Source organism: Babylonia areolata, chromosome 24 (genome assembly GCF_041734735.1).
Source record: "Babylonia areolata isolate BAREFJ2019XMU chromosome 24, ASM4173473v1, whole genome shotgun sequence".
NCBI classification, from domain to species: domain Eukaryota; kingdom Metazoa; phylum Mollusca; class Gastropoda; order Neogastropoda; family Buccinidae; genus Babylonia; species Babylonia areolata.
Window position 1 is genome coordinate 931632 of NC_134899.1, and position 19748 is coordinate 951379.

At 44.1% G+C, this 19748-nt stretch overlaps 1 protein-coding gene across 26 annotated transcripts in view; it reads right to left on the bottom strand.

The window, feature by feature from the left end:
• Positions 1-2554: 2554 nt before the first annotated feature.
• LOC143298539 (protein WWC2-like) overlaps positions 2555-19748 on the bottom strand; it is a 130795-nt gene continuing 113601 nt past the window's right edge. For 3 of the 26 annotated variants that reach the window (XM_076611403.1, XM_076611404.1, XM_076611402.1), the window contains 2 exons: positions 14933-15060; positions 2555-14024 (listed from right to left, as the gene is read on the bottom strand). In XM_076611403.1, the coding sequence (XP_076467518.1) occupies positions 13892-14024; positions 14933-15060 (261 nt within the window). In that variant the 3' untranslated portion in view covers positions 2555-13891. The remainder of the gene's footprint in view (positions 14025-14932; positions 15061-19748) is intronic. The other 23 variants (XR_013057418.1, XR_013057400.1, XR_013057405.1 and 20 more) reach the window with 23 other exon arrangements.

A 19748-nucleotide genomic window follows, 5' to 3' on the forward strand; every position in this document is an offset into this window, starting at 1 on the left:
AAAACAAGTTGTGAAATCCCTACCTTTCAAAACAAGTTGTGAAATCCCTACCTTTCAAAACTGGCATAGAGCAATAGTTTGTTCTGTTGTGACATTGGACTGTGTGTGTTTGTGTATGAACTGAATGCAGTGGATGAGGAGACGTCTGTTGGAGAGTGGACAATGTCTGCTGTCTTTTGTTGTTCTACCAATGTTCATGAGTAAATGATGAACAGCCTGCCTTGTTTTGTTGCTCTACCAATGTTCATCAGTGCAGAATGAACAGCCTGCTTTGTTTTGTTCATCTACCAATACTCATCAGTGCAGAATGAACAGCCTGCCTCGTTTTGTTCATCTACCAATGTTCATCAGTGCAGAATGAACAGCCTGCCTTGTTTTGTTCATCTACCAATGCTCATCAGTGCAGAATGAACAGCCTGCCTTGTTTTCTTCATGTACCAATGTTCATCAGTGCAGAATGAACAGCCTGCTTTGTTTTGTTCATCTACCAATGCTCATCAGTGCAGAATGATTAGCCTGCCTTGTTTTCTTCATGTACCAATGTTCATCAGTGCAGAATGAACAGTCTGCCATGTTTTGTTGCTCTACCAATGTTCATAAGTGCAGAATGAACAGCCTGCCTTGTTTTGTTCATCTACCAATGTTCATCAGTGCAGAATGAACAGCCTGCCTTGTTTTCTTCATGTACCAATGTTCATCAGTGGAGAATGATTAGCCTGCCTTGTTTTCTTCATGTACCAATGTTCATCAGTGCAGAATGAACAGTCTGCCATGTTTTGTTGCTCTACCAATGTTCATCAGTGCAGAATGAACAGCCTGCCTTGTTTTCTTCATGTACCAATGTTCATCAGTGCGGAATGAACAGTCTGCCATGTTTTGTTGCTCTACCAATGTTCATAAGTGCAGAATGAACAGCCTGCCTTGTTTTGTTCATCTACCAATGTTCATCAGTGCAGAATGAACAGCCTGCCTTGTTTTCTTCATGTACCAATGTTCATCAGTGGAGAATGAACAGCCTGCCTTGTTTTGTTCATCTACCAATGTTCATCAGTGCAGAATGAACAGTCTGCCATGTTTTGTTGCTCTACCAATGTTCATCAGTGCAGAATGAACAGCCTGCTTTGTTTTGTTCATCTACCAATGCTCATCAGTGCAGAATGAACGGCCTGCCTTGTTTTCTTCATCTACCAATGTTCATCAGTGCAGAATGAACATTCTGCCATGTTTTGTTGCTCTACCAATGTTCATCAGTGCAGAATGAACAGCCTGCTTTGTTTTCTTCATGTACCAATGTTCATCAGTGCAGAATGATTAGCCTGCCTTGTTTTCTTCATCTACCAATGTTCATCAGTGCAGAATGAACATTCTGCCATGTTTTGTTCATCTACCAATGTTCATCAGTGCAGAATGAACAGCCTGCTTTGTTCATCTACCAATGCTCATCAGTGCAGAATGAACAGCCTGCCTTGTTTTCTTCATGTACCAATGTTCATCAGTGCAGAATGAACAGCCTGCCTTGTTTTGTTCATCTACCAATGTTCATCAGTGCAGAATGAACAGTCTGCCATGTTTTGTTGCTCTACCAATGTTCATCAGTGCAGAATGAACAGCCTGCTTTGTTTTGTTCATCTACCAATGCTCATCAGTGCAGAATGAACAGCCTGCCTTGTTTTCTTCATCTACCAATGTTCATCAGTGCAGAATGAACAGTCTGCCATGTTTTGTTGCTCTACCAATGTTCATCAGTGCAGAATGAACAGCCTGCTTTGTTTTCTTCATGTACCAATGTTCATCAGTGCAGAATGATTAGCCTGCCTTGTTTTCTTCATCTACCAATGTTCATCAGTGCAGAATGAACATTCTGCCATGTTTTGTTCATCTACCAATGTTCATCAGTGCAGAATGAACAGCCTGCTTTGTTCATCTACCAATGCTCATCAGTGCAGAATGAACAGCCTGCCTTGTTTTCTTCATGTACCAATGTTCATCAGTGCAGAATGAACAGCCTGCTTTGTTTTGTTCATCTACCAATGTTCATCAGTGCAGAATGAACATTCTGCCATGTTTTGTTCATCTATCAATGTTCGTCACTGCAGAATGAACAGCCTGCCTTGTTTTGTTCATCTACCAATGTTCATCAGTGCAGAATGAACAGCCTGCCTTGTTTTGTTCATCTACCAATGTTCATCAGTGCAGAATGAACAGCCTGCCTTGTTTTCTTCATCTACCAATGTTCATCAGTGCAGAATGAACAGCCTGCCTTGTTTTGTTCGTGTACCAATGTTCATCAGTGCAGAATGAACAGCCTGCCTTGTTTTGTTCATCTACCAATGTTCATCAGTGCAGAATGAACAGCCTGCCTTGTTTTGTTCGTGTACCAATGTTCATCAGTGCAGAATGAACAGCCTGCCTTGTTTTGTTCATCCACCAATGTTCATCAGTGCAGAATGAACAGTCTGCCTTGTTTAATTTTGTACCTCTATTTATCTTCATCAGCGCAAAATGAACATACACTTGGACAAGCAATCATTCACCTCAAGACAGCACACCAATGATCAACTTCACATTTTTATTTTATGCAAAATATATAAATGTTACATTTAATTTCAACACAGTGCATTCACATTTTGACCTGAGTATATATGTCAGTTTCCAAAGGAGAACAAGCACTGGGTACCAACACGTCCACTGGCAGTACAAGAAAAGACAGAAACCCAGTCCATTCTCCCTCATTCCCACAGCCGTTTTTCTTCTGGAACTTTGTTTTTCTTCAAAACCATTTTGCTGTGGATGTGAGTAAATTGATCATTCTTCAGGTCTAAGTTGTCTGGGATGACAAGGAAACACAGCATTCTTTAAGATTTAAAGATTATTGACAGATGTACATAAAAAAAATCAGTCAACTGTTTTGTCTGACACCGACCACCAGTAACAGTTCACAAAGTTTTCAAGAGAAAAAGGGAAATAGGAGGGAGCAAAATTCTATTTCAACTTTTTTGTTTTCTTTTGCTCCACCCTCTACTCTGTTTCAGTGGCATTACTTCCACACTGCTCATTCCAATCCACACCCCCCCTGCCACACCCATGTTTGTCACCAGTCCACAGAACTCTGTTGTCAATCCACACCCCCCCTGCCACACCCATGTTTGTCACCAGTCCACAGAACTCTATTGTCAATCCACACACCCCCTGCCACACCCATGTTTGTCACCAGTCCACAGAACTATTGTTGTCAATCCACACACCCCCTGCCACACCCATGTTTGTCACCAGTCCACAGAACTCTATTGTCAATCCACACACCCCCTGCCACACCCATGTCTGTCACCAGTCCACAGAACTCTACTGTCAATCCACACACCCCCTGCCACACCCATGTTTGTCACCAGTCCACAGAACTCTATTGTCAATCCACACACCCCCTGCCACACCCATGTCTGTCACCAGTCCACAGAACTCTATTGTCAATCCACACACCCCCTGCCACACCCATGTTTGTCACCAGTCCACAGAACTCTATTGTCAATCCACACACCCCCTGCCACACCCATGTTTGTCACCAGTCCACAGAACTCTATTGTCAATCCACACACACCCTGCCACACCCATGTTTGTCACCAGTCCACAGAACTCTGTTGTCAATCCACACCCCCCCTGCCACACCCATGTTTGTCACCAGTCCACAGAACTATTGTTGTCAATCCACACACCCCCTGCCACACCCATGTTTGTCACCAGTCCACAGAACTCTATTGTCAATCCACACACACCCTGCCACACCCATGTCTGTCACCAGTCCACAGAACTCTATTGTCAATCCACACACCCCCTGCCACACCCATGTTTGTCACCAGTCCACAGAACTCTATTGTCAATCCACACACCCCCTGCCACACCCATGTCTGTCACCAGTCCACAGAACTCTATTGTCAATCCACACACCCCCTGCCACACCCATGTTTGTCACCAGTCCACAGAACTCTATTGTCAATCCACACACCCCCTGCCACACCCATGTTTGTCACCAGTCCACAGAACTCGATTGTCAATCCACACACACCCTGCCACACCCATGTTTGTCACCAGTCCACAGAACTCTGTTGTCAATCCACACCCCCCCCTGCCACACCCATGTTTGTCACCAGTCCACAGAACTATTGTTGTCAATCCACACCCCCCCTGCCACACCCATGTTTGTCACCAGTCCACAGAACTCTATTGTCAATCCACACACACCCTGCCACACCCATGTCTGTCACCAGTCCACAGAACTCTATTGTCAATCCACACACCCCCTGCCACACCCATGTTTGTCACCAGTCCACAGAACTCTATTGTCAATCCACACACCCCCTGCCACACCCATGTCTGTCACCAGTCCACAGAACTCTATTGTCAATCCACACACCCCCTGCCACACCCATGTTTGTCACCAGTCCACAGAACTCTATTGTCAATCCACACACCCCCTGCCACACCCATGTTTGTCACCAGTCCACAGAACTCTATTGTCAATCCACACACCCCCTGCCACACCCATGTTTGTCACCAGTCCACAGAACTCTATTGTCAATCCACACACACCCTGCCACACCCATGTTTGTCACCAGTCCACAGAACTCTATTGTCAATCCACACACCCCCTGCCACACCCATGTTTGTCACCAGTCCACAGAACTCTGTTGTCAATCCACACACCCCCTGCCACACCCATGTTTGTCACCAGTCCACAGAACTCTATTGTCAATCCACACACCCCCTGTCACACCCATGTCTGTCACCAGTACACAGAACTCTGTCAGGTCGCCAGAAAACCACACACCAGAAACGACCCTGCAGTGCTGCCCAGTCACTCTGTTGATGTTATTGATGTTAAGTAGTACCTGTTCTGATTTAACTTAGGACACCATCTACTAAGCCCCCTACTACTGATGACAATAATGGTTTTGTGATTGAGCCAGAGTGTGCTTTCCCTTAGAGTGGAAACCCTCACTGTGTCCCTCCATTGACCATCCTCCATGAATCTGATGACACTGCAGACCTTGATAGGACTCACCCACAGCACACAAGTGGAGGGGGATGGAAACTGAGGTCACCATGACAGCAGGGCATGAAAGGCCACATAACTTTGGACACTGTATTATACTGATGATGGAGGAGGAGGAGGAGGATGCTATGGAGGTCCATTTTTGGTTTGGGACAACGTGACCAGGCTGTGCTCTTTGCTTCCTGTCATAATCATACCCTGGCTTTCACCAGGCCTGAGGGGTGCTGACACTTGCAGTGTTGGTCAGGAAATTTGAGCACCACTCCCAAAGAACAACCGTGAAGTGGATGATACTTGACTGTGTGGTCCCAGTCTGCTCATTGAAACCCAAGCATGCTCAACTTTGGGGAGGACGGGGCCGAACCCCCCCCCCACTCCGGGAATCGAACCCGAGTCCTCCCAGCTGTCAGTCCACCAGCAGCAGCGTGCTCACAGCAACCTGATCACACAACTTGGTTTGGATGGATGTCTCTTCACCCATGAGGACTACAGGGGCAGTGTGCTCACAGCAACCTGATCACACAACTTGGTTTGGATGGATGTCTCTTCACCCATGAGGACTACAGGGGCAGTGTGCTCACAGGTAGAGGGGGCCTGGTAGAGGGGGGCCTGGTAGAGGGGGACCTGGTAGAGGGGGGCCTGGTAGAGGGGGCCTGGTAGAGGGGGACCTGGTAGAGGGGGACCTCTTCAAACACTGCCTCAGCCCAGAGGGAGTCTGTCAAGTCTGTCACTGTGTCAGTGCCAAACAGCCTGGTCTGTCCACTGTGTCAGTGCCAAACAGCCTGGTCTGTCACTGTGTCTGTGCCAAACAGCCTGGTCTGTCACTGTGTCTGTGCCAAACAACCTGGTCTGTCACTGTGTCAGTGCCAAACAGCCTGGTCTGTCACTGTGTCAGTGCCAAACAGCCTGGTCTGTCCACTGTGTCAGTGCCAAACAGCCTGGTCTGTCAGTGTGTCAGTGCCAAACAGCCTGGTCTGTCAGTGCCAGACGACAGCGTGAAGGATGTGACATTGTCCTATGGCAGGATCATGCAGAGCCTGTTCAGAAACAACAGGAAAACACTCCCACAGACAGACACAGAGATAAATCATTTTCTTTAAAAAAAAAAAAAGTCAGTATCACAGGAAAATAACAAGACAAATCTAAAAGTATATTAACCAAGAATAAAAGTAAGAAAGAAAAAAATGTCCAAAAATAAGTAAGAGTTAAAAAAAAGAAGAAAAGAGATTTACTCAATTAAAAAAAAAGATTTTAAATCAAAGTAACAGAAAAACTTCAAAAAGTAAGCAGAAAATATAAAATCATTTATACACAGCCAGTCAGCTGCAATTCAAAATAGCAAAAAAAACCCCAAAAAACCCTCCAAAAACCCCTCAGAAACAAACAAAAAAAACCCCAACAATCTGACATAAACAGACATGTCCCTCTACAGACATGTGACACATCTACTTTCACTGTCTGTCACTGTATCCCTCCAGAAGGTCAGCTCTGACATCCACATAAATTCTTTCTAATGTATCCCCCCAAAAAGTCAGCTCTGACATCCACATAAATTCTTTCTAATGTATCCCTCCAAAAGTCAGCTCTGACATCCACATAAATTCTTTCTAATGTATCCCTCCAAAAAGTCAGCTCTGACATCCACATAAATTCTTTCTAATGTATCCCCCCAAAAAAGTCAGCTCTGACATCCACATAAATTCTTTCTAATGTATCCCCCCAAAAAGTCAGCTCTGACATCCACATAAATTCTTTCTAATGTATCCCTCCAAAAGTCAGCTCTGACATCCACATAAATTCTTTCTAATGTATCCCTTCAAAAAGTCAGCTCTGACATCCACATAAATTCTTTCTAATGTATCCCTCCAAAAGTCAGCTCTGACATCCACATAAATTCTTTCTAATGTATCCCTCCAAAAGTCAGCTCTGACATCCACATAAATTCTTTCTAATGTATCCGCCCCAAAAGTCAGCTCTGACATCCACATAAATTCTTTCTAATGTATCCCCCCAAAAAAGTCAGCTCTGACATCCACATAAATTCTTTCTAATGTATCCCTCCAAAAGTCAGCTCTGACATCCACATAAATTCTTTCTAATGTATCCCTTCAAAAAGTCAGCTCTGACATCCACATAAATTCTTTCTAATGTATCCCCCCAAAAAGTCAGCTCTGACATCCACATAAATTCTTTCTAATGTATCCCTCCAAAAGTCAGCTCTGACATCCACATAAATTCTTTCTAATGTATCCCTCCAAAAAGTCAGCTCTGACATCCACATAAATTCTTTCTAATGTATCCCTCCAAAAAGTCAGCTCTGACATCCACATAAATTCTTCCAATGCACCCAATCAAGAAAGTCAGCTCTGACATCCTCTTGAATTCTATTTCAAATGCATCCCATACCAAACGCCTCCAGTTGATTCATCATCAGGATTTCCATAACTCCCCCCCTCCCACTCCTCAAACGTCCAATCTGTTGGCTAGTTTGAATTCCAGACACAGGAAGGCAGTGGTTTGAACAAGGACAGGTCTACAGACGAGAGGCATCACACAGCTACAACAGTCTTAACAAATCTGTAACACACACTGAAACAGACAGACTGGGAATCAGACAGCAAGACAGAGACTGATTTTGGACAGAAAACAAGACATGCATTATATTACAGAGTGACACATACGGATTTAAATTGACTGCGTTCAAACTGTTACAGTTGGTTTAAATGCAGCGTCCCTGTCCCCAGCGCTGGGTCAGTGAGTGCCGATGTCCATCAAGTCTATGTACACTGAGCAGCGGGTCACACACTGAACTGTCCTGCCGCCATCCAAGGGAATGACACTACTGGTACACATCAAAACACTCCAATGCTGTATAGGTCCACAGGTAACAACCACTACCATTCCACTACACTACTTTGTTGCTTTGCCACGCACATCCATTCACTCACACACACACACACTCACACACACACACAATCGTCTAATATCACTGATAGTGAAAAGACGCTAAACTAAAGAACAAACACACACACACATCCATTCACACACACACACCAAGTAACATACATCCATTAATGCAAACATCCATTCACACACACACACACACACACGTCCATCAACACACACATACACACATCCATTAATGTGCACGTGCGCGCACACACACATACACACACATCCAGTCACACACATATACACACATCCATTAACACACACATCCATTGACACCATCCATTAATGCACACACACACACATACATCCATTAACGCACATGCACACACACACTGACTCACACTGCAGGCATCATGGAGGTTAGCCCAAACAATACACAAAGTGGGAAAGAGCAGTTAATGATATGCTAACCTAAGTTCCATTGCAAACTCCAAGCCACACACACAGCTCAGCCATCTAGTCCACCTGAACAGCTGGAATACCACTAGTTTGTTGTCACCCTCCACACAACCTGCCGTCCATACCGCAAACCTCAGCACACACTGAGTATATCATTGTGTCAATGCCCCCCCCACCCCACCCCCATGTCCACGCACCATGTGAATAACACCTGTGATATGACAGTCACCACGGAAACCTGTACACTGTGAGTATGATATACGTACTGCCTTGATATGAAATAAATATGACGTCAACAACATCCAGGTGTCAAGTTTTATCACACTCACAAAAGTTCTCTGACGTAGAGCGAGGCCCACACAGGGTTTTGAAAGGACCTCACATCACACACTGATGCAGACACCATGTGAGGCCCACACAGGGTTTTGAAAGGACCTCACATCACACACTGATACAGACACCATGTGAGGCCCACACAGGGTTTTGAAAGGACCTCACATCACACACTGATGCAGACACCATGTGAGGCCCACACAGGGTTTTGAAAGGACCTCACATCACACACTGATACAGACAATAGTCATGCTGGTATGTACAATTTTGTGATGTTTTGCTTCTCATGCAGAATGTTTGGAATCACTGGTGCCCTTTTGAACAAACACTCTCTCTCTCTCTCTCTGTGTCACACTGTTCATAAAACACACACCACCACCACCACCACTACAATCACTGGTGCCCTTCAGAACAAACACTCTCTCTCTCTCTGTGTCACACTGTTCATAAAACACACACCACCACCACCACCTCTACAATCACTGGTGCCCCTTTGAACACACACTCTCTCTCTCTGTGTCACACTGTTAATAAAACACACACCACCACCACCACCACTACAATCACTGGTGCCCTTCAGAACAAACACTCTCTCTCTCTCTGTGTCACACTGTTCATAAAACACACACCACCACCACCACCACTACAATCACTGGTGCCCTTCAGAACAAACACTCTCTCTCTGTGTCACACTGTTCATAAAACACACACCACCACCACCACCACCACTATAATGACTGGTGCCCCTTTGAACACACACACTCTCTCTCTCCTTCTCTCTCTCCTAGTTCATCAAACACACACACTACCACCACCACTACCGTAGCAGAGCACACAAATCACCAGCTTTCATGGAAAACATATTCATTATTATGAAATACATATATATTTTCTTTATAGTTATATATATTTCTGACCAAACGCAAACAACTACAAAGTGCAGGAAACAGGAAGGATGACCACCATGTGACAATAATGACGGCAATACTACACATCACCAAGTACACAAACTACTCCACTGGGGTACATCAGTACTTTCCACTGGGGTACATCAGTACTGAACACCCCCAAACCCTGCCCAGTACACAAGAAGCAGGTGTGTACCAGTCGTGTATTGCAGACTACACTGTGTCTTTCCAACAGCATCAAAACAACACAAAGGTACAAACACAAAACCAGACCCCCCGTCCCCCTCCCGTGAAGAACACAGTTGATATTGCAGTCCTTGAATATACCATGGTCACACACACTCCATTAGTAAGACTACTGGGGATACACCATCAAACAGTTTGAAAAAATGCCCCTCCTCTAACCGCCGGGGGAGGGGGAGGGGAAAGGAGGGGAGCCACGGCCCTCACCCCCTCCCTCACTCACCGACACATGGCACACAGCACATCCACACCGTGAAACAACACACAGCACATCCACACCATCCACACCCTGAAACAACACAGCACATCCACACCGTCCACATCCTGAAACGACACACAGCACATCCACACCCTGAAACAACACACAGCACATCCACACCCTGAAACAACACACAGCACATCCACACCCTGAAACAACACACAGCACATCCACACCATCCACACCCTGAAACGACACACAGCACATCCACACCCTGAAACAACACACAGCACATCCACACCCTGAAACAACACACAGCACATCCACATCCTGAAACAACACACAGCACATCCACACCCTGAAACAACACACAGCACATCCACATCCTGAAACAACACACAGCACATCCACACCATCCACACCCTGAAACGACACACAGCACATCCACACCCTGAAACGACACACAGCACATCCACACCCTGAAACGACACACACACACACACACACCATGTTCCATGCACAGTTGTGTTCCACATCCCATACACAATTCTCTCCCCTGGTAAAGGGTCCCCCTCCCCCACTCCGTGTCAACAATCTCTGACTTCAACAGTCCAACAGCGGCCGTCCTGACGCACCTTCACCTAATCACCTTCAGCACACAGCCAGTCCTGGCTTTGTGTCACACCTTTGACTATGTCACACACCTGGCTTTGTGTCACACACCTGGCTTTGTGTCACACCTTTGACTATGTCACACACCTGGCTTTGTGTCACACACCTGGCTTTGTGTCACACCTGTGGCTTTGTGTCACACACCTGGCTTTGTGTCACACACCTGGCTTTGTGTCACACACCTGGCTTTGTGTCACACCTGTGGCTTTGTGTCACACACCTGGCTTTGTGTCACACCTGTGGCTTTGTGTCACACACCTGGCTTTGTGTCACACCTTTGACTATGTCACACACCTGGCTTTGTGTCACACACCTGGCTTTGTGTCACACCTGGCTTTGTGTCACACCTGTGGCTTTGTGTCACACACCTGGCTTTGTGTCACACCTGTGGCTTTGTGTCACACACCTGGCTTTGTGTCACACCTGTAGCTTTGTGGCCCTGTAAGGACGGACCACCGGACTGGAACGTCTTGCTGAAGGGAGACCACAGGCTTTTCTCTTCAAACACCTAATGCACTTTGGGGCACACCTATAAATAATGCTTTGTTAGTAAACTATATGCAGCTTATTGAAGTCTTTTTTTTTCTCCACCTGTACATAATTTAGTACAAAAACTTGAACTCTGTGTGTATTTACAGGTGACTGAACAAGGAAACATGTTCACAGCCACCTGCACACCTCTCTCACTTTAACAAAATCATTTCAAATACACTTCCTTTCTTCCACAACAAGCACTCACAGTGTCACTCTCTCGTCACACTCACAGCTTGAACATGCCTCTCCACACACAATGTGATGTCAGACTGTTGTACAAACAGCTGACACACGGTGTCTCCACACACAATGTGATGTCAGACTGTTGTATCTCCACACACAATGTGATGTCAGACTGTTGTGTCTCCACACACAATGTGATGTCAGACTGTTGTATCTCCACACACAATGTGATGTCAGACTGTTGTATCTCCACACACAATGTGATGTCAGACTGTTGTGTCTCCACACACAATGTGATGTCAGACTGCTGTATCTCCACACACAATGTGATGTCAGACTGCAGTATCTCCACACACAATGTGATGTCAGACTGCTGTGTCTCCACACACAATGTGATGTCAGACTGTTGTATCTCCACACACAATGTGATGTCAGACTGTTGTATCTCCACACACAATGTGATGTCAGACTGTTGTATCTCCACACACAATGTGATGTCAGACTGCAGTATCTCCACACACAATGTGATGTCAGACTGCAGTATCTCCACACACAATGTGATGTCAGACTGCAGTATCTCCACACACAATGTGATGTCAGACTGCAGTATCTCCACACACAATGTGATGTCAGACTGCAGTATCTCCACACACAATGTGATGTCAGACTGTTGTATCTCCACACACAATGTGATGTCAGACTGCAGTATCTCCACACACAATGTGATGTCAGACTGCAGTATCTCCACACACAATGTGATGTCAGACTGTTGTGTCTCCACACACAATGTGATGTCAGACTGTTGTATCTCCACACACAATGTGATGTCAGACTGCAGTATCTCCACACACAATGTGATGTCAGACTGCAGTATCTCCACACACAATGTGATGTCAGACTGCAGTATCTCCACACACAATGTGATGTCAGACTGCAGTATCTCCACACACAATGTGATGTCAGACTGTTGTATCTCCACACACAATGTGATGTCAGACTGTTGTATCTCCACACACAATGTGATGTCAGACTGCAGTATCTCCACACACAATGTGATGTCAGACTGCAGTATCTCCACACACAATGTGATGTCAGACTGCTGTATCTCCACACACAATGTGATGTCAGACTGCAGTATCTCCACACACAATGTGATGTCAGACTGCTGTGTCTCCACACACAATGTGATGTCAGACTGCAGTATCTCCACACACAATGTGATGTCAGACTGCAGTATCTCCACACACAATGTGATGTCAGACTGCTGTATCTCCACACACAATGTGATGTCAGACTGCTGTACAAACAGCTGACACACGGTGTCTCCACACACAATGTGATGTCAGACTGCAGTACAAACAGCTGACACACGGTGTCTCCACACACAATGTGATGTCAGACTGCTGTACAAACAGCTGACACAACCACCACATGGCAGGCCTGTTACTGTACAGACAGCAGACAGCACGGTGTGCGGGACGTGTGGCAGCACTGTGATGACAGCACTCAGCTTCCCTCAACAAGGAGCCAGCCACACACCCGACTCCTACTACAGGCAGCACTACCATCAACCAACCTTGTTTCCATCACATCTCTCAACGGGGGCTGGGGGGTGGGAAGGAGGGGTGTGTGGGGGGGTGGGGTTGGGGGAGGGGGACACGGCAGGGGATATCAGAATCTTCTCATGCATATTTTCATAAAATGAAAATACTTTTTTTTCTTTTCTCCCGCCAACTGATGTGGGTTTCCGTAAAAAAAGAACCAAAAAAAAACAAAACAAAAAAAACAAAGGGAGGAAAGTGGCCAGACATGCTAGAAGCGTCCTGGTGTTGTCTCCCTTTGTGACGTGCCCACAGGTGACGACCCAGGGGCTCCCAGCAGGGCGTGCAGAGGATGCTGGGAGTGATGAGGTCAGCTGACATCAGAGCCCAGCTCCTTCACCTCCCCCCTGCGTCCTGCTCTCTCAACACTGCTCCTTCACCTCCCCCCTGCGTCCTGCTCTCTCACACTGCTCCTTCACCTCCCCCCACGTCCTGCTCTCTCACAGTGCTCCTTCACCTCCCCCCACGTCCTGCTCTCTCACAGTGCTCCTTCACCTCCCCCCACGTCCTGCTCTCTCACACTGCTCCTTCACCTCCCCCCACGTCCTGCTCTCTCACAGTGCTCCTTCACCTCCCCCCTGCGTCCTGCTCTCTCACAGTGCTCCTTCACCTCCCCCCTGCGTCCTGCTCTCTCACCACTGCTCCTTCACCTCCCCCCTGCGTCCTGCTCTCTCACAGTGCTCCTTCACCTCCCCCCACGTCCTGCTCTCTCACCACTGCTCCTTCACCTCCCCCCACGTCCTGCTTTCTCACCAATGCTCTTTCCGCTGCCTGCCCCCAGAACTAAAGCCTCAAAAACGTCAAAAGTGGCCGGGTCCCTTCACACTTCTTCTCCAACACGATCATCATGAAAAAAGTCGTCTGCCACCGGTTCCTCCTTCTCCATGTCGGCCGTGTCACGTGGCAGCGCTGGCACTCCGATGTTCACCGTGGTGAAGAAGGCCATCTTTTCTCTGGAAACCACCAAAATAATCATGGTGTTGTTGCTTGTTTTCTTATCTGTTCTCTGAAAACCACCACAATAAACAAGGGGTTGTTGCTTTTTTTGGGTTATAATTATTTTCTCTGAAAACCACAAGAATAAATATGCTGCTGCTTGCTAGTCTTTTCTCTGATAACCAGCACAATAAACATGATAGTGTTGTTTGTATTTTATCTTTTCTCTGGAAACCATCTGAACAAACATGATGGTGGTGAATGTTTATCTTTTCTCTGAAATTCAGCAAAATAAATCTGATTTTATTACTTGTTTATCTTTTCCCTGGAAACCATTAAAACGGACATGGCAGCAGTCAGCTCCTTTTCATTACTGGACACCCCCTAACTCAGTCAGCTCCTTTTCATTACTGGACACCCCCTAACCCAGTCAGCTCCTTTTCATTACTGGACACCCCCTAACTCAGTCAGCTCCTTTTCATTACTGGACACCCCCTAACCCAGTCAGCTCCTTTTCATTACTGGACACCCCCTAACTCAGTCAGCTCCTTTACATTACTGGACACCCCCTAACTCAGTCAGCTCCTTTTCATTACTGGACACCCCCTAACACCACCCTGCATTTCCCCATCACTCACGTTGTTAACAGGAACATTTCTCACCTATTTCTCCACAGCAGACAAGGATTCCCTCTACACTAAGGTCACTTTTTTGGTTACTGCTGTTGTTGTAAATGCTTCACACATCCATAAAATGTGCTTGTGCCAGCGAATGCTCACACACAGACACACAGGCAATGACACACACAGACACTGACAAATACACAGATAAAGACACACACACACACACTCATAGACATACAGATACAAGACACAGACACACATACACACAGTTAAAGACACAGACGCACAGACATGAGCACTACCTAAAGGACCTGGCACGAGCTTTCTGTGACCCCTGCCTCATACGCTGGACGTCTCTGGTCACTTTCTTCATGAGGTGTTCCGCCCTGCGGTCCTGCTTCGACACACGGCCCTTGGTGTCCAACTGTTGCTGCAATCATATTACTCAGGTTACACACTACACACTTGGCGTCCCACAGTTGCTGCAATCATGACACGTCACACACTACACACTTGGCATCCCACTGTTGCTGCAATCATGACACGTTACACACTACACACTTGGCATCCCACGGTTGCTGCAATCATGACACGTCACACACTACACACTTGGCATCCCACTGTTGCTGCAATCATGACACGTTACACACTACACACTTGGCATCCCACGGTTGCTGCAATCATGACACATCACACACTACACACTTGGCGTCCCACAGTTGCTGCAATCATGACACGTCACACACTACACACTTGGCATCCCACTGTTGCTGCAATTATGACACGTCACACACTACACACTTGGCATCCCACAGTTGCTGCAATCATATTACTCAAGTTACACACTACACACTTGGCATCCCATTGTTGCTGCAATAATATTACTCAGGTTACACACTACACACTTGGCATCCCACTGTTGCTGCAATCATGACACGTTACACACTACACACTTGGCGTCCCACTGTTGCTGCAATCATGACATGTTACACACTACACACTTGGAGTCCCACTGTTGCTGCAATCATGACACGTTACACACTACACACTTGGCATCCCACTGTTGCTGCAATCATGACACGTTACACACTACACACTTGGAGTCCCACTGTTGCTGCAATCATGACACGTTACACACTACACACTTGGCATCCCACTGTTGCTGCAATCATGACACGTTACACACTACACACTTGAAGTCCCACTGTTGCTACAATCATGACACGTTACACACTACACACTTGAAGTCCCACTGTTGATGCAATCGTAACACTCATTTCACTTACACACTACAGCTGTGTATGAACCTGTATGGAAATGTATGCATATTGCAACCATATAGAAATCACAAACTGGAAATGACTGATTAGGTGACAAAGTCACAGAAAAACAGGGGGAGACAAACTGAACATGTATGTAGCAGTGATGTATGTAGCAGTGATGTATGTAGCAGTGATGTATGTAGCAGTGCATGTGCCAGAAATGGCCCTAATTGTTTTGGAAATGTGTGTATTGTTAGATCTACGCTATACTTTGTGTTAATGTGTGTATTGTTAGATCTACGCTATACTTTGTGTTAATGTGTGTATTGTTAGACCTACGCTATACTTTGTGTTCATGTGTGTATTGTTAGATCTACGCTATACTTTGTGTTAATGTGTGTATTGTTAGATCTACGCTATACTTTGTGTTAATATGTGTATTGTTAGACCTACGCTATACTTTGTGTTAATATGTGTATTGTTAGACCTACGCTATACTTTGTGTTAATGTGTGTATTGTTAGACCTACGCTATACTTTGTGTTAATGTGTGTATTGTTAGATCTACGCTATACTTTGTGTTCATGTGTGTATTGTTAGATCTACGCTATACTTTGTGTTCATGTGTGTATTGTTAGATCTACGCTATACTTTGTGTTCATGTGTGTATTGTTAGATCTACGCTATACTTTGTGTTCATGTGTGTATTGTTAGATCTGCGCTATACTTTGTGTTCATGTGTGTATTGTTAGATCTACGCTATACTTTGTGTTAACGTGTGTATTGTTAGATCTACGCTATACTTTGTGTTCATGTGTGTATTGTTAGATCTACGCTATACTTTGTGTTCATGTGTGTATTGTTAGATCTACGCTATACTTTGTGTTAACGTGTGTATTGTTAGATCTACGCTATACTTTGTGTTAATGTGGCTGTAAACAAGGAAAATGTTTTGACAACAGTATCAACATGGATCTATAACACATGATTAATGCAATGTCTTTACTGCAATTCATTTTGAAGGAATAGGACCTGCTTTGCAAGGGAAAAATACTCAGTCCAACTGTACGCTGTTTCTGTTTCAAGGAAGCTTCAAAGCAAGCAGACTGATCCCTCTACCAAAAACAATAATCAAAACTTAAAACAATGATATACTGAAAGACATCTACAAACCCACAAACAAACTTAAATTCAAATGTCACAAACCACAACAATCAGACAACTCACCCAACTGACGTATAAATACTGTTGGTATTCAAATCAACAAAACTGTTTCATAAACAAAAAGATTTTTTTTTCCACAGCAAACTATACATTTAAAGCTAAAATGATACTGCTGCTCAATACACCTGACTTATTCAGATGAACACTATTCGAGTTGTACATGATCTATCAACCATACATTTAAAGCTAAAATGACACTGCTGCTTCATACACCTTGACTTATTCAGATGAACACTATTCTTCAGAGCTGTACATGATCTATCAACCATACATTTAAAGCTAAAATGACACTGCTGCTTCATACACCTTGACTTATTCAGATGTACACTATTCTTCAGAGCTGTACATGATCTATCAACCATACATTTAAAGCTAAAATGACACTGCTGTTTCATACACTTTGACTTATTCAGATGTACACTATTCTTCAGAGTTGTACATGATCTATCAACCATACATTTAAAGCTAAAATGACACTGCTGCTTCATACACCTTGACTTATTCAGATGTACACTATTCTTCAGAGTTGTACATGATCTATCAACCATACATTTAAAGCTATAGTTTCAGTTTCAGTTAAAGCTATAATGACACTGCTGTTTCATACACCTGACTTATTCAGATGTACACTATTCTTCAGAGCTGTACATGATCTATCAACCATACATTTAAAGCTAAAATGACACTGCTGTTTCATACACCTTGACTTATTCAGATGTACACTATTCTTCAGAGCTGTACATGATCTATCAACCATACATTTAAAGCTAAAATGACACTGCTGCTTCATACACCTTGACTTATTCAGATGAACACTATTCTTCAGAGCTGTACATGATCTATCAACCATACATTTAAAGCTAAAATGACACTGCTGCTTCATACACCTTGACTTATTCAGATGTACACTATTCTTCAGAGCTGTACATGATCTATCAACCATACATTTAAAGCTAAAATGACACTGCTGTTTCATACACTTTGACTTATTCAGATGTACACTATTCTTCAGAGTTGTACATGATCTATCAACCATACATTTAAAGCTAAAATGACACTGCTACTTCATACACCTTGACTTATTCAGATGTACACTATTCTTCAGAGTTGTACATGATCTATCAACCATACATTTAAAGCTATAGTTTCAGTTTCAGTTAAAGCTATAATGACACTGCTGTTTCATACACCTGACTTATTCAGATGTACACTATTCTTCAGAGCTGTACATGATCTATCAACCATACATTTAAAGCTAAAATGACACTGCTGTTTCATACACCTTGACTTATTCAGATGTACACTATTCTTCAGAGCTGTACATGATCTATCAACCATACATTTAAAGCTAAAATGACACTGCTGTTTCATACACCTTGACTTATTCAGATGTACACTATTCTTCAGAGTTGTACATGATCTATCAACCATACATTTAAAGCTAAAATGACACTGCTACTTCATACACCTTGACTTATTCAGATGTACACTATTCTTCAGAGTTGTACATGATCTATCAACCATACATTTAAAGCTAAAATGACACTGCTACTTCATACACCTTGACTTATTCAGATGTACACTATTCTTCAGAGTTGTACATGATCTATCAACCATACATTTAAAGCTTAGATGACACTGCTGTTTCATACACCTGAACACTATTCTTCAGAGCTGTACATGATCTATCAACCATACATTTAAAGCTAAAATGACACTGCTACTTCATACACCTTGACTTATTCAGATGTACACTATTCTTCAGAGTTGTACATGATCTATCAACCATACATTTAAAGCTAAAATGACACTGCTACTTCATACACCTTGACTTATTCAGATGTACACTATTCTTCAGAGTTGTACATGATCTATCAACCATACATTTAAAGCTAAAATGACACTGCTACTTCATACACCTTGACTTATTCAGATGTACACTATTCTTCAGAGTTGTACATGATCTATCAACCATACATTTAAAGCTAAAATGACACTGCTGTTTCATACACCACTTATTCAGATGTACACTATTCTTCAGAGCTGTACATGATCTATCCTGGTGAATGAAGTGCAAGGTGAAGCAAGGCAGACCAGCCAACATGCCCATGTAACAATCACACACTGACTGCAACACTTCTTCCTCAACATGCCAGTGGTTCAGTTTCACTGTGAATGTGTAAGGTCCTAACATTGTTAGAAGAAGTACATGACAAGACTGATGAGGTTGTCTTCCCTGGTTTGATCACCAGCAACTCAGTCTGTAATGATGTCCAAAGCCAGTACGGTCATGAATGTAATGTTCCTTCATACACGCTTTGTTTCTAAAGAGAACTAACAAATACGTGCCCTTGGTGGCTAAAAATTCACTCTTTTTCTGTGATGGGTATGGATGTTCATGCTGAATTTCCCAATGAAAAAAGGACCACAAAAGTATGCCACTGTTAAAAAAAAAAAAAAGAAGACAAAAAACAACAACAAACAAAACACACATGCACATCTGATGTGTCTGACATGCCAGTTCAGATGTTAAAAAAAAATAAAGAAGACAAAAAACAACAACAAACAAAACACACATGCACATCTGATGTGTCTGACATGCCAGTTCAGATGTTAAAAAAAAAAAAAAAAAA